This window comes from Danio rerio, chromosome 3 (assembly GCF_052040795.2).
Source record: "Danio rerio strain M-AB ecotype USA chromosome 3, GRCz13ab, whole genome shotgun sequence".
Classification (NCBI taxonomy): domain Eukaryota; kingdom Metazoa; phylum Chordata; class Actinopteri; order Cypriniformes; family Danionidae; genus Danio; species Danio rerio.
The window spans coordinates 22,790,338-22,817,739 of NC_141023.1; the positions used below are offsets into that span (position 1 = coordinate 22,790,338).

The following is a 27,402-nucleotide window of genomic DNA, read 5'->3' on the forward strand; positions in this document are numbered from 1 at the left end:
TGGTAAAACAGAACCTAAATCAGAATTGGGATAAATACAAATATTTTTATTTATTTTATATATATATATATATATATATATATATATATATATATATATATATATATATATATATATATATATATATATATATATATATATATATATATATATATATATATAATTTTTTTTTTTTTTTTTTTCCTTGGGTAATTCTTTAACTACGGCCACTTTTATGTCCTTTGATCATATATCAAAAAAATATATCATTTTGTTCAAATTCCTCTTTCATTGTCAAACCAACAAAACCTACTTTTAAAAAAAAATTACTACCTTTCTATTTATTTATTTTTTTCGTATTATTTAACCTCCTTTTAGGTGTCAAAATCCCTGTTTTTACCTTGTTGCACACCCAGAGTTTTAAACTTCTACAATGAAAACAACATTATTATTTGTCTGGTATCTATATTATTTATCTGTAATATTATTTATCTGGTATCTATTCACGTATCTTAATTAAGCATTAGTGAAATAATTTAAATATTTTATAGTTATTAATGTGACTATTAATTTTTTTTTTTATACAAAATGTAGCTGTCGCACAGTTTCAGAGTCATCTCCACTAAAACACTGTAATGTCGCCTTAAAAAGTGTGTGAAAGATTATTTAGGTGGTTTCTATAAAAACTGAAAAGTGCCATCTGAGAACATGTTCAAGATAGAGGGATTAAAATTATTTTTTTATCAACAACACTTGAAGAAAAAAACCAAGGTAAATATTTTAATATAATTACTATAATAATTTTTATAATTATAAATATTATAAGGAAATATATATATTCTACGTCATTTCCAAACATGTTATACCTTCAAAGCTGTTTTGGAAATACCAAACAAAATTAAGGTAAATAAGAGTGTTTTGTATACATGAAAGGTTGGTATCAATTCAAAGCTAATCAGTGAAGCTATTTTTTATTTTTTCACAATAAACTTTAGAAATATAATTTCCATCACCACACACATGTTTTTTTAATTTTTAAAAGTTCTCATTAAACATTAAAAGTGTGTTCACAATGTATACGTTCATGCTGTGTTTAATATACAAATTCAGTTTATTTTATTTCTAATCAACTCTTAACCAAATATTTATTAAATTTTAGAGTGTGATAGGTGTACAAATCAGCATACAGCTAATTTATTATACTGAAAAATGTATATATATATATATATATATATATATATATATATAAATATATATATATATATATATATATATATATATATATATATATATATATATATATATATATATATATTGTGGAAAGATTGGTTAAACTAGATACAAAAATGATCTTAGACAATGTTTGACTGCCATAATTTATTAATTTTGAAATAAGCTGTATATTGAGATGTGGTGGAATTGACATTTGCTCAGTTCACAATGGAAATTTTTATTCCTCTTCATATCTAAGTTTGTTCTCTTACAGATCTTAAAACTAGACAAATTGTTTAAACTTATGAGGCTATGTTATGGTCATTGTAAACAAGTTTTTTTTACTCAACTTCACAAGGCTAAAAGTGCCCATACTTGCTATCATAACAAAAATTGGCACACTGCCAATTAATTTATTCAAATAAGCTAAATTAGTTTTTTGAGAGCAGTATTGGCAGTGTGCTGATTTTAATTTACTGACAGGGAAGTGTTTCCTGTGATTAAGTGTTCAGATGGGTGCATATTATATTTTGTACTGAAGAAAAAAGGTCACCTAGATTTTAGATGGCCTAAAACTGAGCAGTTTTGAGTGAACTATCCCTTTAAGGTTACATTTAGCTTAGTAAAACAATCAAGTCTGTCAAGCATGTCCTTATTTAGGTAACTGGGTGAAAATGCATCTGCTATTCATGTAAACACATCATTAATTCATTACATAATAATATATACCAACTCACCATCTTCTCAAAATTAACCAGCTCTCCATGGAAAGTCTTACAGCTCTCATGAAGGAAAGTCAGATCTGCAGAGAAAGAGAGAGAGGGAATAATAAAGGGAGCAGTTATGTAAGAACATGTCATCATGCCATCACTGGTTCAGCCAGGCGTCTCTTCCTGACTGTGCTCAGCTGAAGCCTGACGTTCACACGCGAGCGAGCGAGAGAAGTGAACAGTGATGATGGGGGATCTGTGTGAACCTGGACGAGTCTGGTGAAGAGAGAGAGAGGAAGGCAGGTAAGGTGAGAAGGGAGAATGCAGGAGACACTACATGCTGTCGGGATGAGTGTCTGAATACAGATGATGAAGGAGAGGGAGAGAGAGAGAGGTTGAGTGCCAGTGTATCGGCCAATAGCAGTAATGATTTGCAGATGCACAGTTCAGCATGAGCTCCGTCTGACTGCACACGTCACCATTAGGCAATTGTTCAACACTACTATGAGGTTTGCAACCAAGTGAGGTTTTGGTTATAATGTAAAGTTAGAATTTAAGGAGGTTTATACATATACATGCTTTTTATAATTCATTAAAACTAAGAAACTAAAGATATATATATATATATATATATATATATATATATATATATATATATATATATATATATATATATATATATATATATATATATTGCAGTTAAATATATATGTAAATTTTAAATATTTTATTTAGTTTAACTATACTGAACTGTACTAAATTACATAAACTTCACATAACTAAATGTTAAATAAAAATTGTAGATGCATAAAAACCTAAATATCATTCATTTTTAAATCATTTCTAAATCATTTCTTTTATATCATTTCTAAATTTCATACTAAACACCTATTATAAATACATATTTATAATGTACAAAAAAAATAAAACAATAATATAATCTAAACAAAATCATTATTTTACTAATGTATTTCATCATTTTATAATTATGTGAGTGGTTTTGATTGAGATTTTTCTGATAAACAGATTAATTATCACATTAATTTTCACTTTTAAGTTATTCCTCATTTATGCATCACAATTCACCTCCTAACCTGCATCTCTGAAGATTGAGGCAGTTTTAGCCAAACATTAAAAATGCAACGTGTGTCACATTTCGCTCTGCGATCACAAACAAAGCTACCAGAAGACCACTTCAGCTTTCTTTTGAAGGTCACTGTTTTACCTCCAATGCTCTGAAAAGTCCACCCAAATCATATTTAATGTATCAGTCTAAATTTATGCTGAAAATGCAGCTTCTGTCCTCAAGCATAAAGCGTCATCAGCATAATCTGATTCACTGAAGAATGTGCCAAATGCTTTCTAATAACACATGCTACATGTACAAATAATATTTGAGACCAGACCACATTTCTTGACACAAATAACAATGTCTGTCAACTTCTAACATCTTTATCCCCGCAGACGCTTGACAATTTACAGGTTCAGGACAGAGGCTGTTGCAGGTCACAGTGTTCAAATGTGTTAAACACCAGAGATTCTCGGATAAAGCCATCACCTCCTGTCCAATAATCACTAGAAGCTCCTTGAGAAGAAACGGTCTCATCTTCATTGGGGATGTTTTTAATGCTAGGTTCAAACCAAACACAAAGAGAACACACACACCGCATGCAATGCCTCAGAATCAAGATTCTTTTTGGAACTGACTCCCAGCCCTAACCAATTGCCCTGATTGTAGAGCCGGTGTTTTGCATTCTGTCTATTTCTCATGTCCCGTGTAATGTGTGCGTCAGACTGAAACACAGAGCAATGCTCAGCAAAGACTTTGATGCTGAACTGATCCTGACAGGCTTGAGTCATGAGAACCTACAGGGAAGGAGAGGAAAAAGACACAGAGGACAGATGGGACAGCGCTTTAACAGATGTGTGTAAAAATGTGCAAGAGTAAATAGTTAAGGGTGTTTGTGTGTGTGTGTGTGTGTGTGTCTTTGTAGATACAACTGTAAATTCTGAAAAGAAAAACAAAAAAAAAGCACATCTGATCTGATGTTTAGAGTAAGACATTTATACTCACAGACACATACCTATAGAATGAAGGGCAAGATGTCACTTATATTTATATATTATACTATATATATATATATATATATATATATATATATAGTAGTTTATGCGGTGACAGTAATGGTATTGTTTTCAAAAACTTAAACTTTAAAACACATTTTCAGGCTCCCAAAAGTTTTGTATGTAGGATTTTAAATGTCATTTTAGCTGAAAATGTTTTTATACACATATTTTTTCCTTAAATATATAAAGCAATGTTTTTAAAATTCATAGTTTAATAAATGTTTCATGTAATTTATTTTTTATGTTCAAGTCTGAAAATTTAACCTACCATTACAGGAATAATGTGTTTCAAAGTTTATTCGAAAGTTATTTTAAATGAAGTGATGTTAAAGGGTCACGAAACACCAAAACACATTTTTTGAGATGTTAACATTCATATATGTGTCCCATGCTGCTATAAACACTATTAGGACACATATATTTCAATTAAAAGTGAAAACTTGTTTTTGCGTTATTTCGAGCAAATTTGTTCCTCTGGTTTAAAGCGAATTTTTGAAGCTGCATTACGCCGATTAGATACTTGTGTGTATTCAAGCGTAGAGACTGGATGTCTGAACCTGCTAGTGCATCGTGATGTCACTGAGTGTGCAGCAATAATTTATGAGAAAGACTTGGTTCAAACCAATCAGCACGCTCTAATTGTGTACTAGTAATCACTAGTACAGAACATACAAAGAGGAAATTAGTGTGGAAATTACAATTACAAGTACGATTTGATGATCTAAGACTAGGATGACTTGTGCTTGTGCTTTTATCCAACTATTTAAAAAAAGACACTTAAAACTAATACAAAATAAATTATTTCCATAAGACACTTCTTTTTAAACATTTCTTAATCTATTAACTATTAAATAGTAAACACTTAAACTTAAAAATAAGGGGATGTTCAAAAAATATGCATCAATGGGTGAATTTCCCGCACTTTTGATGTTACGATTTAAGAAAACTGCCTTGAGCTTTTTATTTCTTGAGTTTTTAAGCCATAGCTTGTACATATAATGAAGCTTTTGAAGCTTGGGTCTGGTTTTTCTTTCATTCATTGCGAGACCAAACATGCCCTAAAGCAATGATTCTCAACCGGTAATCCTGCAGGTGGGCCGCTTAAAATTAACTCTCAAAAATATACTATAATTTTTGCTTTTCATTATTAATATGCTATATTAAAATGATCAAAGTAATGGACTTTTTCATGTTCTGTGATTGATTACTTCAAACTCAGTGCGAAAACAGCCTATGATTGCATCTGTGACTAGTACACACAAGTCTATCCATTCAGAAACTATGCGCGAAGTGAAAGTAAAAGTCTCTCTTTGTGTATTTCTGTGAAAAATATATATATATAAATAATTGTTCACAAAAATAAATATATATGAGCAATATCAAACTCGTAGCAGGCCGATATGGCTGTATATCAGCACTAGTGGGTGGTTTTTTGTGTGTATAAATGTATTTTTTATTAATAAATAAAGGCTTAAATTGCATTTCATACAAACATTTTAGAGAAAATGTCAGACAGGTGTGATTTCAAAAATTAATCGGAGAAAAAGGTCCCGAAGAGAAAAAGGTTGAGAACCCCTGTCTTAAAGCACAGATCAGCAACAGCATTTTGTCCACAAACTCATTAAAAAGTCAAAAGTTTTGGATCGGCAAATGTCAATATAAGGGTTCATTTTTGACTTGGCAGATGGAAAATATCATTAAGCAAGTTTAAAGTAAACCAGCAGTGTCTGTCCCTTCCTGAATGTACATGTGCCTTTGTGTATCATGCATGTTGACCTGTGCTGTGTGTTTGTCTGCAGGGGTCTGCGAGTCTGCATGTAAAGGATCAGAGGGGCGTCAATTAATGAGGCGGAGTCTTTCACAAGCACTTCAGATCACAGACGCAAACGCAGCAGGAGCTGCTTTATATGAACACATATGGACAACAGCTGGAGGAAGAGACACCGCTGCTACTGTACTGTTTGTGTGTCTGTGTATGTGTGTCGAGGACTCACCCTTGAGCAGCAGTGGGGTGAAGGGTATGAGTGGGGCTCTCAGACTCGCTAGAAGGTCTCGGTATGATTTGTGGTTCCTTGAAGGGTCCTGAGGAATACACAAACAACACCATCATTATGAAATATGTCAATGTGATGCGTTTCATTGCTCAAAGGGTTATTTCTTTCAAAAGTAGGGTTCTTAGTAATGCTGCATTCAAGTGTTAACTCAGAAAGCCAAGTATTCGCTCAAATAAAGACAAATGAAAAAAATAATTCTGCTTAGTTCTATGTGCATTGAGTAGACATAGTATAAGTAAATATGATTATGATTGAACAAGATGGTGGTGCATACACAACGCGAGGCTCAGCATCTCCAATTTCTGCAGTTTTGAAGTATTTTTCCTTTTTCAGGTCTGTTCGATCAGAACAATAGTGCCTTTACATTGTACACCTGACAGGAGCCTTTGGATATTGGTTTGTGCATTCTTGACACTTTTATCAACAGTCTTCGACTCATCCCTGACAAGCCAAAACACCTGATGCTGAGGTGGAAGTGCTCGAAGGTGGCGTCGAGACCGCAAATAAAGATGGAAAAAGCATGGGGAGCTACACTGTAAAAAATGCAAGGTTCCACACAATTCATTTATGTTGTCCCAACACAAATTAAGTTAACTTCACACTTTTACAAATTCATGTAAATTGAACATAAAAAATTAAGTTGTCCCAATGAAATCTTAAGAATTGTGTTGTTTCAGCACATTTGAAATAATTAGTTTGAACGAGCAAAAAACATATATATTTTAGAGTGTGAGAGCCAAGCTAAAATAATCACTGCATTTTGTTGCCTTGTAATTGTACATGTGTAATACCTATAAAGTTGAATCTAATTTAATATAATGATTAAGCACATACTGAGATCTCAAACCATGCTCAAATTTGCGAAGATCTTAAAGAAATTATTAAGATTGTTATTTTTATAAATCATTCTGAAAAACAAAAATCATGTTTGTAATAACATTGTAAAATGACATTTCAAAGTAATAAAAACAAATCCTATTTTTTATGTTTAAGATTTTTAAGATATTTGCAAACCTGAGCATTCTGAAAATTCAAAATATTATTAGACTCTTTTCACAAACAAAAGAGGAGAATCTAAGAAAAATGTTTTCATTTAATGCGAAAAAAAATAAATTAATCATCTTTTGTGTTCAACAGAAAAAAAAAGCAACTCACAAAGGTTTATAACTCCTTGAGGGAGAGTAAATGATAAGTAAATTGAAATGTTTAGGTGAACTACCACTTAAAAGTCATTGCATTTGTCAGTTTTTTCCACTTACTGCAATGCTCTCAAACTGCTGAAACTGCTTCCGGAACTTTCCTGGCAAACCCTGACAAAAGCACACAAACACACACAATCAGTTACTGACACACTTCACATGCCAAATAAAGCTGTGTCAAGAATAAGGAGGATGTAAAACAGCACATACGCAATAAAACCCACAAATAATGAGGGTTTGTTTTAAATAAAAAGAAAAAAGAAAAGTATAATCTAATAGGTTATGGTTCCTTGAAGTGCCTTGAAACGTGCAGCTTTGTTTAATGTGATGTCATATAAACTGAAACAAGAAAACAGGGTGGCATACAAAGTAGCTCCTCCTCTTTTTAAAAGCAGCCAATAGAGTTTCGTTAGATTCAGTCAGCCAATAGAGTTTAATTAGTCAGTCAGACTCGAGCTAAAGCACATCTGACTCATGACAGCCACCGTCTAAAATGCTGAGTCTGTCTAACTGTTTCTCCACTTTAAAATACAGCATTCGGTGTGTCTTACAGATGGGATGGGTTCGAAACCTTTTGTGGTCCATGCCACATTTCATCTGCTCCATGTTGTGCTCAGTTAACGCACAATTCACCCCAATGAACACTGAATTAAGACTAACATATAGATGCTAACACTCCCCCCGATAAATTGCACTTTGATTTCAAGTGGATGTGGAAATATTTCCTACAGCACAAGCAAATTTGGCTGGGTTGCCATGACGACTGCTAATAGTCTTCTTCCAGGAATAGAGCTGTGCGAGAGACTGAAAGATTGACAAACAAAAGCACTCACTTCCCAGGTCAGACGCAGGCGGCTCACAGCAGGGTTATCCAGACCCAGAACCAGAGCCAGAAACGACAGCAGATCCTGCTGCTGCTTACATCTGAAACACAAAAACACACACATACACTTTAATAAATATTACAGCTCGTAAAAGATTTAAAGGGCACCTATGGTTAAAAATGTACTTTTCGAACTGTTTGGACAGACGTGTGTGGGTATACAGTAGTGTATAGACCGTCATATTGGGGTGATATAAACACACCCAGTCCTTTTTTTTCAATTTAACAACATACAAACGGTGGACCAATTGGAGCGGTTTTTAGATCGGCCGCAACAATATAGGAGTGCGGCCCCCCCGCAAACCAATATTTATTGACAGGCAAGTGTCACCTAATTCTCAGTTTGTCGTTTCATGTCCGCCATTTTCAGTGTGTGATGTCACTAAAGGAACATCCTTGCTTTATTTTCAGATGCAAGGGTCATTGGGTTCAACACAAGATCAGCATTTACCACATGATCGCTGTAATCACAATTATTGCTTGTAACTTAGTTTTTTTGTAAGTAGGTTTGCAAACTAGTGTACTTTTCATTGCGTCTATCTAAAACTTCAGCCGTTTGCATTTCTCGAGGTCACAGAAGCTCCCTGTGAGTGTGATCTTTAAAAGGTGCAGCTGTAAAGTGCGAGCGCCTTTGCCTCACATGAGTGTCACTCCATTGAACATAAAATAACAAACTTGCCTGCAGGTCGCACACCAAAAGTGCCGCTCTGCAACGCTCATCGTCGCGCCACGCAGCGCCATGCATTTAAGAATTCTAAACATAGATTTCTATCAGGGTACACACAACAGCGCTTCAAGTCGGTGGCTGTCCGCGGCGCCCAGCCAGGATTCTGGACACTTCATGTTTCTGCCGCGCCACAGAGCGCCATCTGAATAGTTTCATTTTAAATAACATGCGAATGTTACTCGGTGTACAAGCTCGGAAATTTAAACTAGCACACAGTTGGCTGTAAAACTATACAGAGACACAAATGAGTGTGTACTCTCTGCTTGGTCTGTGTCCGAGGCGTACATGTACGGCTGAATGCTGATCCTCTCATGCTGCTTCTCTCTGTCTGCCTGTTTGTTGTCAAACACTGAGCGGGGGAGCTCTTGGCTCCGCCCCCTTGTTACGGAGGGTGGGAATTTAAAACTAATTTTCATGTGAAGCAACACACCCCTAAAACAGCGAGCTGTGTACACACCCCCAACATGACACTATTTAACACATTATAATAAAAACATCTGAATTGTGATTTGAACTGAACCTAAACTGGCACACTCAGAAGAACCATAATATTAATATTAAATCATAAAAAAGGGGTAAACTATGTGCCCTTTAAAAAACTAAATAGCTATACAAATGAAAACTAGTTAAAAACAATTATATAAATGCTATAAGAGTACAAAACAATAGTAAACAATTTACACTTAAGTTTCACTTTCCCATAAGGCTTCATTACTTAATGTTAGTATGTATTTACTAACATGCACTAAGAATGAACAAGACTTAGACCATGTCTACATGCCTAAATGCACTGAGTTGTTGCCATGTGATTGGCTGATTAAAAAATTGCGTTAATGAGCAGTTGGGTAGGTGTAAAGTGGCCAGGGAGTGTAAATCATTAACATCCAAAATTGTGCTTGTAACATGAGTTAATGCCTTGAGTGTTAATTTTTTTTTTCATCAACTAACATTAACAAAGATGAATACATAGTGTAGCAAGTATATTGTTTATTGGTTGTTCATGTTAGTGAATGCATGGAATCGTATTGTTACTGTTTAATGTAAATAGAAGCGAATAACCCTAAATAAAAATTTAATTAATATTTCATTATAATAAAAACAAACAAATACAACATTTTAATAAAACTTCAGTAGTAAATGATACTGAAATAACTATGGAATATGAATAAGAGGTGAATGAGCTTGCATGAAGAGCCTTGAAAATAACAGTCAAGACTCTCTCACTCTCTTTCTGACCTTTCGAATCACCTGTCATTTTTTTCCTAGCGGTCCTTTAAGACGAAATGCAAATGAGCTGTGTCACAATTGGCTAATGTCATGTGAAATGAATATTTCTGCCCACTCGTGCTTTCTGAATACTGAACAGGTGTTGATGTATGTGGGTGGTCATATGTTAACATGTTCACGCTTCTGACGTCAATACCAGGACCATTTCTGAATAATTCATCACCTTCAAGAATTGGTTCTACATGTACCCTATACAAACTGGTGCTTTGCTCCCCACACGATTCATTCATCAAGAATACAAAAGGCAATTTATTAGAATTAACAAATTACTTTCAGGAGACTGAATAAACCCAAAGACTCAAAATAATCCTTCTGCAACAATATTACTGATGTGTTACACATAATACATAGGAAATCCAAAAAGAAAATAATCTGGGTTACATATGATGGTTTATTTCAATCCAAATTTGAGTAAAATATGAACAAAACATACAGCTGAGTTAATTTATTTGATTAAACTTCTAGGCCTAATTTAACCAAACATTTGGGTTTGTCCATTTTTTATCCAAATTTAAGTTGAAATTACAAAGTAAGATAAAAAAAATACTATGTAAGTCAGTGGGTGCCAGCAAACAGCATTCTTCAAAATATCTTCTTTTGTCTTCAACAGTAGAAATAAACTCAAATAGGTTTGAAAGAAGTGAGTAGATGATGAGCTAGTGTTTATTTTTGGGTGAACTATCCCTTCAAAGGATTTGTTTCAGTTTATTGGAATGTAACAGAGAAGGCCATAAATGTCCTGTGCAGAAAACTCACAAGGCTGCGATCTTGATGAACTTGCGCAGCAGTTGTATCCTCTTGGGCAGTGACTGGCACTGCAGGATCTCGGTGGCGACCCAGTGCTGGACTTCACTGCAGCGCTGCAAGATCAGCTCCAGGTTTAGGGGGCGCCAGCGAGCCTGCTCACCGTGAAACACGTAGCACACAAACTCCACCTGTTCAAACAAAAGCACAGAGGGGAAACATTGCATAACGGCCTGTAAAGGTCTGTTGTTTTATATGAACTTCGCTATGAGAGTAGCCTTGAACTTAAACCCGTTTCCTAGGGCACACAACTGATTGCAATGGAAAACTACTACTGTTGAACAGTAGCATCTGTTTGTCTTTGAGATATATGTACATGATCTTTGATTATTATTATTATTATTATTATTATTATTATTGGCATAATAATATATTTTGAATTTTATATGTACTTCAGTGTTTTTTTTTCTTATTGTTTGCATTCATTTCTTGTATTAGTTGTATATTTTTTAAGTTTACTTATTTTTGACTTTATTTTGTGTTTTAAGCAAATATACAGTTGAAGTCAGAATTATTTCCCTTTGAATTTTTTTTCTTATTTAAATATTCCTCAAATGATGTTTAACAAAGCAAGGACATTTTCACATGATAATGTGTCTGATAATATTTTTTCTTCTGGAGAAAGTCTTTTTATTTCAGCTAAAATAAAAGCAGTTTTTAAATTTTCAAAAAAACATTTTAAGGTCAAAATTATTAGCCCCTTTAAGCTACATTTTTTCGATAGTCTACAGAACAAACTATCATTATACAATAACTTGCCTAATTACCCTAACCTGCCTAGTTAACCTAATAAACCTAGTTAAGCCTTTAAATGTCACTTTAAGCTGTATAGATGTGTCTTGAAAAATATCTAGTCAAATATTATTTACTGTCATCATGGCAAAGATAAAACAAATCAGTTACTAGAAATCAATTATTAAAACTATCAATTTTGGAAATGTGTTATAAAAAACAGGGGGGCTAATAATTCTGACTTCAACTGTATGTACATTTTATTTGTTTTTATTTTAACTTTGTTTATTGTCAATGTTTAAATGTCTATCAATAAGAAATATTTCATGTCATATTTAATTTCAATATTTATTGTTCTAAATTTAAATCAAAATCTATTTTATCTATTTTATAATCAATTTCAAATTTGCTATTATTTGGTCATTTAATATATTAATTAATTTATGTTTAGTAATTTTAGTGTTTTAAATAATTTTAATTTAATGAATTGTCTTATCAACATTTCAATATTTGATTTAAAGTATCATCTAATATTTCATTTATTTTGGAGTTATTCACTTTAGGTTTATATAGCTTAAAACTAAATCCATTTCGGTTAAAAAATATATAATACATAATATAATATACATAATTTAATATATAATACTTTTTTTTTCAAAGTTCAGGTACCAACAGCAACTTTTAATGGATTTTTATTTGAAATACACAGAATCAAAAATATACAATCTGAAAATCACATTTACTTCTCAACAACATTTATTTACATATTTAAAACTCCTAAATATACAAACAATTAAACAACTAAAACTTGAAAAAAATAACTATTTCTAACTTTTACAAGTTACTAAAATCCCATGCATTTTATTCCCACATTCTTATGAAATACCCCCCTGTAAATATAAACACTACTTATACAGTTTAATGCTGAGACAAATAATAATCCAACTTCTGTGAATCTTATGACATTTTATCTGTTTTTAAATATCATGTTTTAGAGTTAGAGTGATAGTCTCATTAAATATGAGAATATTACATATTTTGATATTACCATGTATACAGTACAGACACACCTTTGCATCTTTTGTGTGTGTGTGTGTGTGTGTGTGTGTGTGTGTGTGTGTGTGTGTGTGTGTGTGTGTGTGTGTGTGTGTGTGTGTGTGTGTGTGTGTGTGTGTGTGTGTGTGTGTGTGTGTGTGTGTGTGTGTGTGTGTGTGTGTGTGTGTGTGTGTGTGTGTGTGCGTGCGCGTGCGTGTGTGTGTGTGTTGACCTCGTGCACACAGCTGAAGAGCTCCCAGTCGAACACCACCAGCTGATTGGCCACCTCCTCTGCACTCATGTCATGCAGTTTACTGTCTCCTGGTGTCCAGTGGATCTCCTCAGGCAGAGGAATCTGGCACACAAACACAACAGCACCATCAGCACCAGACAATATGAGCTTTTCAATAACTTCCAGACTTAAGTCTTCAATATTTGCTTTTTGTTTGACTGAAGAACAGAGTGAGGCTGAACTGCACTCTCAGATTTTACACAATGTTGGTTCTCTCTGTTTGACTTGTGACGAGACACTGCTTTTAGATTGTGGTTAAATAAAACAAGATTATCTAAATCTTCAAAAATCTCAGTTTCACAGGAAACCTTTGAACAGTAGTTTGGTTGTACATACAGTTTTATTCAGCAAGTATGCATTTAACATGATAAAAAAATACATTTTAGAAAATGTATACTCTGTAAGAACTTAAACTACTGTTTGAATCTGATCGTGTGATGAACATTCTAAAAGCCCCAGTCAGATCACACGATTTTGTCACGATTTCAGCACAATTTCCTTGACGTAGGCTGTCGTAGGAATTCGTAAACGACAAATGGGCATCATAACACAAGATTCAATTGTTTCATCTTGTGCAATGTGGCATAGTTCACGACAACCGATACCATATCTGCGACGCCTCACGACACCATCGCAGAACGTCTAGCATGTTTAATTTTTTTTCCCGTTCTTCATGATGAGTTCCGTCATGTGGGTGACACTTGGCAATAGAAGCACATCATTTCTCCATTATATCTACGGTGATGCCTTTAATCTGTTGGTCAGGTAATCAAAAAACAGGCTGCATATTTACTTATGGGTGGGTATTGGGTGGTCAATCATTGGTTATGCAAACTTTAAATTCTTTCTCTAAAATATGAAAGTATTTTAAGCAACTTTATCAGGCACAAATATGCAGACATCTTCATTCTCAAAAGGAGTTTCTGAGTTCTCTCATCCTTCCAACAGAGTTTGTTCTTCAGGGGTAATCTGGGAACTTGTTCAGTGCTGCGAAAAGATTCTAAAAACCTGTCTTGCTTATTCAGACAAAACAAATTAAATTGAAACTCACCAGAAATGGATGATTTTGTCATTTAATGTAGGTCTTTCTGAAACTATAAATATTTCATTTTAATTTTATTTTAATTTTATTTAATTTTATTTATTTATTTAACTTTTTTTTTTAACAAACCAGTTTGTGCTTTGGCGCTGAACATAGCGGACTGGTTTTAAAGCACTTTACCTCAGTTGTTCTTCGTTATTCTTATTTTTCTAGAAGAAAACTGACCGACAAAAAAATACATTACAGTTAAGAAACAAATTATACCAAATAAAATTAGTTTCAAAAAGATATTTTTTCTAAGGAAAATATACAATTTATTTTGTTTGTGCCCGTCCTCCACTCAACTGTGCGGGTGGATGATTCATTTTGCTCCATGGAAAATAAGGATTTCATTATTACTTCACTGTAATTGTTGTAACACAAACCTCTGTCATATATTTGCTTTTTTTTTCAATATGTCATTATTTTGTCATGAGCATCTGATTTTTCTATAATGCTGATGCACTTTCATTTTCTCCATAACAGGATAACTGATTGTGAAGGAACGTGTAGTCTGGCACATTTGTTACCCACAACAAGTCAAGATTTTATCAAGAAAAAAATCACATAATCTGACATAATGACTTTCATAACCGACAATAAAAATCGTGTGATCTGACCAGGGCTGAAGGTGACCAAATATTTTCAGATAAATGCACATCTAAGGCAGTACTGAAGGTGCATCACCATCTTAAGCATGTATTGTTTTTCTAATTTTGTCAATTATTCCATATATATAAACATTTAAAATATTGAAACTGTCATTATCTTCACATTATGTAACCATAAAAATATTTTAAAACTATATTTTTAAATCCAATTATTGCCTTGAATTCCCTTGAAAAGTATTCCTGTGATTTTTCAATGTCACAAAAAGTTTTGTATAAAACAGGTTAATGCTAAATGGTGTTGCACTTTGTAGATATCTGCATTACTGCTGAATTTACCCAGCGGTAGCTCTTGATGTATCACATAAAACAATCATAAGTCATAATTGCAGTGCGGCACCAGGCATTTATGGTTGCTATTTATGAGGGTCTCCATGGCAACTCCAACACCCCTCCTCCTCCCGCCAAACCCTAGCATCTCGCCCACAGCTCTCACCAGGCTCTCGAGCTCCGCCGGCTCGCAGGCGAACAGGTGGGTGTTCACACCGAGAGTGGTGAAAACGGCCTCGTCGCTCGGACGGAACACAGCCTTCTCTGAACAAACACACAGCAGAGATTACATTACACTCACACATTACTGTCACTGCAGGAAACACCATGTCCCCAAACACTGACTCAAGGTCTGCTGGGTTTGAGGATTCTCTGCTTACACCTGGTATTAAGATGCATTTTAGTTGATCGGATCACAAGGAAATGGGAGAGATACATTCCCGTTTATATCGATTTGTCTTTTCCAACCACTTTTGAGCATTTCTTTTTTACTATGGATGAGTGTACATGGGCTTTTTCTGAACCAATATTGGGAAATAAGCTTGTTGACTTTACATAATAACACAATAGAAGACCACAGAAAATAATACACAGATCAGCATTTGTTTATGCACTGATACTGTAGCTGTGTAACAAATACACTGTGTTTGTGTTAGAATCAAGACTGGTGAGAAAACATCACGCCTTTTACGTTTTGACCTTCAAACCAAAGTTATGGTTTCAAAACAGCAAAGTTTAATCCCATTTGGCTAGCACACTTAAACAACATGTCCTGAAATGTTTAAGAATTAGGTCAGTGGATGGAGTGTAGCTGGTGTTCAAATGCATTCAGCCACATGAGCATTTACTTTACGCAAGTGATCATATTAAAATGTTTTCGAATACCTCTGGAAGCGGTCAAAAGCTCAAAACGTTTCACAACTACAGTATTTTAAAAGTAAAAACAAAAAAATATTTTTCTTTGAGTGTTTGAAAGTTTTTAAAGTTTATAGAGAACCGAAAATTAAGATATTTTGAAGAATGTTGATTTTTTTTTACATTATCAAATATTACATTTTTTGGGTGAATTATTAAACACAATCTACTTGTAAAAAGATCGACAAAATGCCTCATAATACCAGGTTTAAACTGGCCTTTAGTTTGCAAGGAGCAATCTTTAATGCTCTTACCCCCTGATGAGGTGACAGCCACCAGTATGAGGTTGGCAGGTTGGGTTGGCTGGTCCTCGCTGTACTGGAGCTTCTCTTTCACCAAAGCCAAGATCTCCCCAACCCGGCATGAAAGACGGCTTCGTATGGTAACGTATGAATGATCTGGCGTGTAAACCCTGCAAAAGACTTAAACATGGGACAAACACTTAATGCTTCTATTTGACACAGGTTAATTTGCATGTTCAAAATTCAGGTGGTCAATAAGCTTTAAAAGAATAGTTTTACATGTAAAACAAAAAAAATATTCTTAACATGGGCAGCATGGTGGTGCAGTGGGTAGCGATGTCGCCTCACAGTAAGAAGGTTGCTGGTTTGAGCCCCGGCTGGGTCAGTTGGCATTTCTGTGTGAAGTTTGCATGTTCTCCCCATTTTTATATGGGTTTCCTCCGGGTGCTCCGGTTTCCATCACAGTCCAAAGACATGCGCTAGTGCAGTGCATTTATGCTGCATTCCAGACAGCTCAGTATTGGGATTTAACCTACATTAACTTAATGTTTAGAATGATGCTTTAGAAGTTGGACATCAAACCTGTGAACTCAGGGCAGATTGAAGAATCCTCACTTCAGTGAGACTCATTTTAGATGTCATTTGACATCACTTCACAGATGGTCACTGTTTCTGCTTTGGCGAGATTGGCATGTTGCTTAAGCCACAATTGGCATAATTACATGTTATGAATATTATGAACAAAACAGTTATGAAATATTCACATCTCACATGGTAAAAATGAGACTGTGTTGTGTAATTGACTGGAACACATTGAGGTAGAAAGTGGGACATTTCTGTGCTAAAATTTGCACCTCTGTGTCTGGAACGCAGCATTAGCCATGTAGATGTGATCAATACAATTAAAATGCAAAGCATTAAAATAGTAAAGAAAGGTGATTTGAGTGGCTTTGAATGTGGGGCAGATGCTAGAACCAGAAGGACTGGTCTGAGTACATCAGAAACATAGATTTACATGCACTGACTTTCAGAGAATGGCCCAAAAAAGAAAAATATTCAGTGAATGTCAGTTTTGTGGGCAATACGCCCTGTTGATGCTAGAAGTCAGAGGAAAAGGCCCAGACTAGCTGGAGCTCATAGAAAGGCATCTGAGTAAGTCAATAACCAATTGATACAACTGAGGTTTTGCAGAAAAGCTTCTCTGAGTCTGAACACGCGTTAAACCTTGAAGCAGATGAGCTACAGCAGTAGAAATGTGCACATGATCTTAACCTGTGCACAGCAAATGTTGGTGTGGATTAAGCTTGCACAGACCACAGACCAAGCAAAAATTTGTTTGTATGCTCATTTTATAACCACTATATATATATATACAGTACAATACAGCACAGTAAGAAGGTCTCATTGCAAGAAGGTCGCTGGTTCGAGCCACAGCTCGGCCAGTTAGCATTTCTGTGTTCTCATGGGTTTCCTCCGAATGCTCCGGTTTCCCCCATAGTCCAAAGACATGCGGTATAGGTGAATTGAATAAACTAAATTTGCAGCAGTGTGTTTGAATGTGTATGGATGTTTCCCAGTACTGGGTTGCAGCTGGAAGGGCATCCTTTTTTTTTTTGATGTTTTACTGTAAATTCATTCATTCATTTTATTTTCAACTTAGTCCATTTATTAATTTGGGGTCGCCACAGCGGAATAAACAGATAACTTATAGAGCATATGTTTTACACAGCGGATGCCCTTTCAGCTGCAACCCAACACTGGAAAACACCCATAAACTTTCATTCACACTCATACACTACAGCCAATTTAGCTTATTCAGTTCACCTGTACTGCATGTTCTTGGACTGTGGGGAAACATGCAAACTCCACAAAGAAACATCAACTGACCCAGCTGGAACTTGAACCAGCAATCTTCTTGCTGTGAGGTAATCTTGCTACCCACTGCACACCATGCTTCCCTGTTTTAATCTAAATATTCCTGTGAGTTACTCCAGAAGTCATTACTCCAATCTTCGGTCTCATAAATTCCCTTTTAAGTTCAATTAAATGTTAAATAGTAAAGCACATGTACAGTATTGACTTCCTCTCCATTCACCAGTCACGGCTCCGACAAAAGCAGAAACTGGGTCACTGGAAGCTTCGGGGTCAGCAGCGTTTTGTACTGTCAGATTGCCTATTGATTAAGGTCTGGGAACGCACTTAGCTTGGCTTGAGCCACTGCCCTGACAAAGAGTCTCATTCCATCAGATGAGCTCATTGCATCTATAAAACTTGGCAGACGCTCCCATTGTGACCCGATTTGTCATCCTGGTCTGAATGAAGTAGAAGCAGACTGGCACTTTTTACAGGAAAAAAGGGAAAGGATGAATAAGATGATTCATTAACGGTATCCTCATGGGCGTTATTGCACAGCTAAGCAAATGCAATGGTAATAAACTGCGGTCAGTCTGTACAATATTTATGCATTCTATTAAATTACAAGTTTATACATACTCTCGTCTGAGCCACGGAAAGCCTCTCGGGGCTGCAGGCAGGCGTCGATGCGTCTGAAGTGTCGGAAGAGTGGGCGAACTTGCTTCTTACGACTTTCCTTGTCCTCCTCGGCTCTGTCAGATAGGAGGCAAAGAAGTCAGGTAGCTATTTGAGTGCCTAAAGTTATGTTACCAGTAGATACAGTATTTATATCCATACAGTATATACAGTATATATCCAAAATAATGGACACCCCTCCATGGCTGCATAATAATATGCTCTTTATAAGAGAAAATTGCAGTGAAATGCTATTCGGTTTGTAGAGAAAGCTAGATAATGTCATGTTTTTTAGACAGAAATTGTCTGCAGCATTGAGATGTGTGAAATTAAATTGAAACTAAAAAATAGTATAAGCAAAAGTTTGGGCACCCTCTCTTTTGGTTGGATTTCAAAACCTGTAGCCACCTAATGCTGAATGATTACAACACAAAATTGATTTGAGTAATGCAGTGAACCATAACAATCTTTACAGAGGTGCAACCGATCATGAAAATGGATATTTAAGGTTGCTGATTGCGAGTTGTGCTTCTCCTTATTGTAAACCTGAAAGTAGCAACACGGGAACCTTAAAGGTACTTCCTAACGACTTAAAAACTAGGATAATTCCCCCACATGAATTAGGAGAAGAATGCAAAAAGCTATCACAGAGGTTTAAAGTCTCTATCTCCACAGTCAGAAATATAGTAAGAAAATGGAAGGGCACAGGAACAGTCCTTGAGAAGAAAAGACCAAAAATAGGGCACAGGAAAAGTCCTTGAGAAGAAAAGACCAAAAAAAAAAAAAAAAAACTGAAAGGCAAAGGCCAAGAATGGTTAGAATGGTCACAGACATACCACAGACCACCTCCAAAGATTTCCAGGATCATCATGCTGCTAATAATGTCATTGTTCCACAGTTCAGCACACTCTTCACAAAGAACAACTCAATGGAAGGTGATGCAGAAGACGCCTTTTCTGAATTCTGCCATCGAGAAGAGTCGTTTGAGGTAAGCAAAGGCTTATCTGGACAAGCCTGAATCATTTTGGAAATATATTCTGTGGACAGATCCCACAACCATAGACACTTTCCATGGCAAAAAAGAACAAAGCATTCCAGGAGTAGAACCTGCTCCCTACTGTAAATATGGTGGAGGGTCCATCATTCTGTGTGGATGTGTGAATGTGTGGCAAGCACAGGTACAGGAAACCTTGTCAGAGTTGAAGGTTACATGAAATCCACCCAGTTGTCTGGGTCTTAAGTTAATAGCAATGTTCAGGAATCAGTCAAGAGGCTGAAGTCATGGGAGGTTTGGATGTTTCAGCAGGACAATGATCCAAAGCACAGTTCTAGATCTACCAAGGAATTCTTGCTCAGACACGATACAATGTTCTAGAATGGCCATCCCAGTCCCCAGACTTCCCCAGTCCACAGAAAAATCTATGGATTGATTTGAAAAGGACTGTTCATGCTTGTCAGCCATCAAATCTGACTGAACTGAATGGTCCAAAATGCCTTCAGCAAGAATTCAGGGACTTATCCTTGACTATTAGAAGCTTCTACAGGCTGTTATTTCAGCAAAATGTGGCCCTATAAAAGATCGATGTCATTATTATGTTGGGGTGCCCAAATTTTATCATCTGTCTGTTTTTGTTATGTATTAAATTGCATTGTATCTGTTGATTAAATAAATGTTATGTCTGAACTAAAATGTAGCTCTTCCATAAGATATACAGACTCAACTTTATTATCCCGTTTAGGGAAACTAAAATTGCAGCAAGGTGCTGTAACACAGATGAAGTTCCTTGTACATAAGAAAAAATATTACCCCACAACATTCAAATACATCACATTGTCGGTGCATCTCCCTTCTCCCTGGACTCTTTTAATGACCTAATGGCCACCATTATAAAGGAATTTCTAACTCTATTTGTCCTGCTAATAGGAACTAAAAAACGACGTCCTAATGGCAACAGCTGAAACACACGGTACAATGGGTGATCCAGGGTGCATAGGATACCCTGAGCTCTCTTTAGAACATCAGTATGGTAAATTACCATTGGACAAGTTTAGTTAAAATCAATGATCTTGCCTGCCACCTTCACTAGGCTACTTAACCTGTTCTTGTTTAACACACTCAGATTACTGTACCAAGCTACAATGCAGAAAGATAAAACAGATTTAATAAATTGTTTGTAAAACAATGTCATCATAGAGGTACAAACCTGAAACAATATACGATATGCCCAAATGAAATTGTTGATTTGGTGGCCAAACTTTTGCATAAGACTGTAACTATTTAAGCTAACATTTGTTTAGTAATGGCATCAAGGATAGAAAGAAATGGTCCATGCATGGGCAAGGAATTTGAAGACCAGTATTGGCAGTCTCTTAAACTGTTTGTTATGACTGCAAATCCAAGATGAGCAGACAGTGGAAACAGCACTGATGCAAAATTATCAAAGAATGGTCTTATGTGAGAGATGCCATATAATAAAAAAATTCAAGGGTACGTAATAAGTTACGTAATTTTGGTGAAAAACAACCCCATATTTAATTATCATTTGTCTTTATGCACAAACTACATTAGTGCAACAGTTCATTCTGATTTTTACAAGCACTATTTATAATTCAACATCAATAAAACATCTAATAGTAATCCCAACACCTAGAGATCCCAAAAAGTGGAAATCTCTCTCCACAATAAGTAAGATGAAAGTCAAAATGACAGCTGACAAGTGTAAATAAAAACATATTGCTGTGACAAACATATTTACTTGCAATGAGAACATACATGGATACTATTTGGTGCTGTACTTAAACTATGGTGGAGTTTGTTTCTCGTGAGATTGTAGTCATGCATTTGTAGTATTCATTTCATTAATAATAATAATAATAATATAATGTAGTTTCCAATGTTTTTCACCAAACCCTATTGTGTACATCAGGCCACTCAGAATATGTATCACTTGGATTATTATACCTTTTTTGCATCTCTTTTAAAGCTTAATGCCATAACTGTTCACTGCTATTATATGGACAAGAATGATGATCCCCAAATGATGACATTATTTTCATTTTTGGATAAACCATCCCCGTTTAATGTCAACCAGAAAAATAAACTGGGTTACAGAAGAAACTGTTTGAGAGTTTATAAAATGACTGCTGCTCAGTTGAGAGGCTTTTAATGGCACAATCGGAATCAAACAACACATTAAAAAGTTAATCTCCCCACATTAATTCTTCATCTGGTTCTAAAGCTCTTAATGGGCAACTACATGTGCTTCGTTTAATACTTTACAACTCATGTTGTACTTCACAAACTAAGAGGCTGTGAGTCTTCATGCACTATATAATTTCCTCTTTCTCTATGATTTCTGCAGCCATTAAACCCATAAAAACATTTGCAGCTTATACAGACGAAGAGGGATTTGATGCTTACGGGCTGTGTAATATCTCAGTCCAGCGCTGCAGTTTCAGCACGTCTTCCACCAGTTCAGGAAAGCGGTTGAGCTCGTCAACCGCACACAAATACAGCTCCTAAAACAACATGATGCAATATTAAGACCAAGAGGAACATCATGAAAGAGAAGAAGATATTGATCATTATAAAAAAGCTGAAGAAACATGATGTGAATTATAGACCTTGTTTATGATCTTATAGTTTAAAACAGCTGCACAAAAAAACAGACCGAACAAAAAAGGAACAAGATATCACAGACAGGAATGCAGGTGTGTTTGTCTTTAATTAAGAAACGCTGAATTGAAAGAAGCGAAAACAGCAACAATACGTTTTGTTACCACAGTAACCATGATATCTTAATACCAGACATGACACACATTCTGTACAAATGGTTCAAAATATGTTATTAGGTTTTTTGCACAAAAATGTAATCAGGTTTATGCTTAGGAAAATAAATTGACAACCGGATGACAGAATCTTAATTATAAGACTTGTGTTGCTTCCTGAATCAATAAAAAAGACATTTAAAAAGGACATTTGCAGCTTGTTCAAACTACTCATTTAATTCCTTTTTTACTTATTTAATTATTAACAATTTTAAGAATTAAGATATATTAATTGTTGCAATCAAAACATTTCTAGAATTAGATGCTTTGTTTCAAGTGAGGACTTTCAGAAATTTGTTCATGCTTTTATCAGCAGTAGGGTGGATTACTGTAATGGACTCCTTACTGGGCTTCCCAAAGGGACAGTCAGACAGTTGTAGCTAATTCAGAACGCTGTGACCAAGATTCTGACTAGAACCAGAAAATCAGAGAACATCACACCTGTCCTCAGGTCTTTGGCTACCAGTTACATTCAGAATAGATTTTAAAGCATTACTACTTGTCTATAAATCCCTAAATGGCCTAGGACCTCAATACATTACAGATATGCTCACTGAATACAAACAGATCATGCAGATATTTAGGATCAAGTAAATTAGAAATTTTAAAAGTTCCGTAAAAGTAGGGTGAATCTGCCTTCAGCTACTACACCCCTCTCCACTGGAATCAGCTTCCAGAAGTGATCAGATGTTCTCCAACATACGTTCAAATCAAGACTGAAAACACATCTGTTTAGCTGTGTCTTTGATGAATGAGCACTGAGCTACGTCCGACATATCGCATTGTGTTTTCTTTAATTTTCCACTCTTTTATAACCTGTATTAACACATTTTAATCTGTTTTAATATGTGTTTTTATTTTTTTATACTTGTCTTTTTTTCCTGTCTATGTAAAGCACTTTGAATTGCTACTGTGTATGAAATGTTCTATATAAATAAACGTGCCTTGCCTATTTTACAGATTTAAGTGTTCAATACACTTAAATGTGCACGCATGATTAAGTTAACTTAATCGATTGGTGTTGAGACGACATGAAAGAACTGTGTGGAACCCTGCATTGTTTACAATGTAGGGGTATTAGGTAATTTTACAGGCAAACGTCATTAAAATATTTAGAAATAAATTATATTTGAACAAACTGCATGTATATTTTTGAAGTTTGAGCTAAGCAAGTGTACAATTTATCCAGAAAAAAAAAAAAAAAATATATATATATATATATATAAATATATTTCTTCTTATTATTTATATTGTTACTTATTATTTATCAGGTTGGAAAAAAACACATGTGCAGTACCTTTGGGAAGGTGTTGGAGCGATCGCCCTCCTCCTGCAGTAAGTCTCTGTATGTGTCCAGATAGCGGAAGGCCACAGTCAGAACTGCAAGTTTTCGCTCTGCTCCATCCCACCCGGGCCAACCCTCACCCTGCTTACCCTCTGAACTGAATCTGAGCCAGGAGTTAAAGAAAACACACTCACGAGCCAACACACACACACCTGTGCTCGCTATATTAGATGAATATAAATACACACGTCTGCACCTGTAGTCACACAGACCAACAGAAAGACAGACAGACGAATAGACAGACAGACAGATAGATTTAAATATATATTAGATATATTATAGATAGAAGGACAGATAAAGAGAAACAGACAGACAGACGGACAGACGGACGAATGGATAGATGAACAGACGGAAAGACAGATAGATGGATGGGCGGACAGACAGAGAAATAGATGGACAGACAGACAGACAGACAAACGGACAGACAAACAGACGGACGGACGGACGGACGGAATGACAGACAGACAGACAGACAGACAGACAGACAGACAGACAGACAGACAGACAGACAGACAGACAGACAGACAGACAGACAGACAGACAGACAGACAGACAGACAGACAGACAGACAGATAGATAGATAGATAGATAGATAGATAGATAGATAGATAGATAGATAGATAGATAGATAGATAGATAGATAGACTACCAGACTGCCTTTTGTAGTCTAAAACACAACACACAGCTGGTGTTTTTCAGCATATAAACTGTATGGAGTGGGTTTATATGAGTGGCTGTGGATAAACACATACTCAGACAGCCGCTGTCCGATCACCTGACACAGATCCCGCGCTGGAAAAACAAAATCTATGCTTCTGTGGCCAGACAGCCAGAATAATTACAACCTTTGAAAAGTATTGAGGGCGATGGAACACACCCATCACACCCACACACACACACTCACATGCTACAACATAAACACACACATGCAATGGATTTTTCTGCACTTGCACATGCGCCAAGTTGGTAGTCACACAAAAGCATTTAAAAAAAAGACGTATCATTTCCCAGCACGTACAATGACCTAAAATCTGCAAAGACTCCCTGTCCCCAATCCTGCCAGTCCTATGAGCAGGAAACCTGAAAGGCGGACTAAATTTAAAGTGGAGTATCCCTGAGCCTCTATAATTAAAGAGTCCCCGACACTCGTCTAAAATTGACACAGCTATTCCTGTACAAAATAAGGCCCAAGTGGAGCTTCTGCAAATGGCATCCGAGATCTAGTAAATCTATATCCAGAGCGTCACCTCTGCTCGGGTGCCAAAAAACAGCAGCAGTCTGATCCACTGGGCAGCTGCGAAACTGAACTCTGTTCCCTTGCACGAGTCCTGGATCATGGCCTCAGCAGCGGTTTGGAGTCTGGCCAGACTGACTCCATCAGGACTGGGTGAAGTGAGGTTATTAAAGTTTTGTGTGTTTTTTTTTCAGTAAGTTTTTATTTTGAAACTGTTCTTACATTTGTATTCTTTAAAATTCAGTTCATTTCAGTTTAGATTTAGTTGGTTTCATTAATGGTTTTGTTAGTTTTAGTTTATTTCTATTTAGTTTTTATATATATTTAGTTTCACTTTTAGTAAGTTTAGCAGAGCTAACAGAACGCATCTAGTGTTGACAGAAGCAAAGCGGTTACCTTGACAAAAGTCCTGTCATCGATGCCAGTTGTAAGAGCAACAAATAATAACTTGATCATCATTTGGAAAAGTGGCAGAAGGTCAATGTATCCATTGAATCATCTGTTGAACTGCATCCCAATCATCCCAAATACTGCAGAAGACCTATTGGAACCCACATGGACCCAAGGTTCTCACAAAAATCAGTCAAGTTTGGGGAAGGAAAAATTGTGGTCAGGGGTTACATTCAATATGAGGGCGTGCAAGAGATTTGCAGAGTGGATGGCAACATCAAAAGCCTGAGGCATCAAGACATTTGTGGTGCCCATTACATTACACACCACAGGAGAGGGCAAATTCTTCAGCAGGACAGCACTTCTTATCATACTTCAGCCTCCACATTACAGTTCCTGAAAGCAAGGAAGGTCAAGGTGCTCCAGGATTGGCCAGCTCAGTCCCCAGATATGAACATTATTGAGCATGTCTGGGGTAAGATGGAGAAGGAGGCATTAAAGATGAATCAAAACTCTGTCCTCGAAACCAAACGTATCTCCTCCTAGGCTGGTCATACTACAAGACACAAATTTGGTCAAAATATGCCTTCTGCATTCAAGATTGTTGCTATATCTCCTCACGCCAATCATTTTTTTATTTTTTTTAAATATTACATTTTAATAGTCCAGACATATAAAAAATTATACAAGCCCCAAATTTGGCCAAAGGCTGTGTTCTTCATTAGATTTTCTAGCTATATCTTTTTAGCTTTATCATTTATAGTTTTTCGATAAATAATTTTTAAGCATTATTGTTCTCAAGACATGGCAAGATATAAAACTCCATGACTTAAACTCCATATTCTTTACTCATAAGGCATTTTTACATAAAGTCCAAGGCTGTAATAGGGACATCGGGGTTGAATTATATCACTCGTATAGGCAAGAAGCTTTGATGTATCATCACTAAGCTGTCAATTGTTCCCATAGCAATAAAACAGGCTAACCTAGCAAACATTTAAAAACAGCAACATCTCTGCATCAGAACATCATAGGGAGCTAAGTATTGGCTCGTTTGACTCATGCTAGCAAATGGGACTTACTGTGTACAATGCATGGTAACAATACTTAGCCAAGTGCTAATAACAATTAGCTACATGCTATCAATTATTATATAAGTGCAATAACATATGCTAGAAATACCTACTAAGTATTAGCATTTAATTAAACATGTACACAAGCGTTTCCATTAAGCAACTGCTTAGCAACCACCTAGCAATGCCATAAACATTTTATCAACTGCCTAGCAACAACTTAGCAACCTCTGTGCTTCCTGCCAACTGCCATTCCCAGTCCTAGCGCAGTCACATTGGCTTTCCCAAGCCAACATCAAAGTTCACTACAGACTTTAGGTTTTAGTTCATTTTGAAAACAATAATTTTCGCTAATTCTTCTATTATTGTACTTTTGTTATTTCAGTTTAGTTTTAGTTTTCCATTTATTGTGAATGCAAACATATTTTTGATAGTTTTAATCTTAGTTACTAATAGTGTTAGTCTTTCGTTTACTAAAATAACCCTGATGTGAAGAGCTAAAAGCACTGTCAGTCCTAAATCAAAAGGATTCATCCTTTTATTAAACCCCTTAAATGAGCCCTGACAAAGTGGGAAGGGTAGGAGACGGAGTCTTTTCCAAGCAGGAAGCAGACATGTTGCCACAACAAAAAAGATCTGATTAGGCCTGGATTAGGTCAAGTCAAAGACCAGGAAAAAAGGTGTGGAAAGTGGAAAGATAAACGTCTCAGGAGGAGGGACAGGAAAGAGAAAGAGAGAAGTGGATCATGTGGCGAGGTGATGATGGCAGTCGGGCGAGATTAGTAA

At 35.7% G+C, this 27,402-nt stretch overlaps 1 protein-coding gene and 1 long non-coding RNA gene across 5 annotated transcripts in view; one reads left to right on the top strand and one right to left on the bottom strand.

Annotated features, from left to right (window-relative positions):
- rapgefl1 (Rap guanine nucleotide exchange factor (GEF)-like 1) overlaps positions 1-27,402 on the bottom strand; it is a 77,878-nt gene that overhangs the window by 11,191 nt on the left and 39,285 nt on the right. For all 4 annotated transcript variants that reach the window (XM_087244319.1, XM_087244318.1, XM_087244317.1 and 1 more), the window contains 11 exons: positions 23,872-24,022; positions 22,168-22,265; positions 18,711-18,823; positions 16,230-16,397; positions 15,227-15,324; positions 12,982-13,104; positions 10,935-11,113; positions 8,115-8,205; positions 7,342-7,392; positions 6,023-6,110; positions 1,929-1,993 (listed from right to left, as the gene is read on the bottom strand). In XM_087244319.1, the coding sequence (XP_087100445.1) occupies positions 1,929-1,993; positions 6,023-6,110; positions 7,342-7,392; positions 8,115-8,205; positions 10,935-11,113; positions 12,982-13,104; positions 15,227-15,324; positions 16,230-16,397; positions 18,711-18,823; positions 22,168-22,265; positions 23,872-24,022 (1,225 nt within the window). The remainder of the gene's footprint in view (positions 1-1,928; positions 1,994-6,022; positions 6,111-7,341; positions 7,393-8,114; positions 8,206-10,934; positions 11,114-12,981; positions 13,105-15,226; positions 15,325-16,229; positions 16,398-18,710; positions 18,824-22,167; positions 22,266-23,871; positions 24,023-27,402) is intronic.
- Positions 1,994-6,277, top strand: LOC147845617 (uncharacterized). The gene is made up of 2 exons (XR_015480763.1): positions 1,994-2,204; positions 5,828-6,277. It is a non-coding gene; the product is annotated as an uncharacterized LOC147845617 (long non-coding RNA).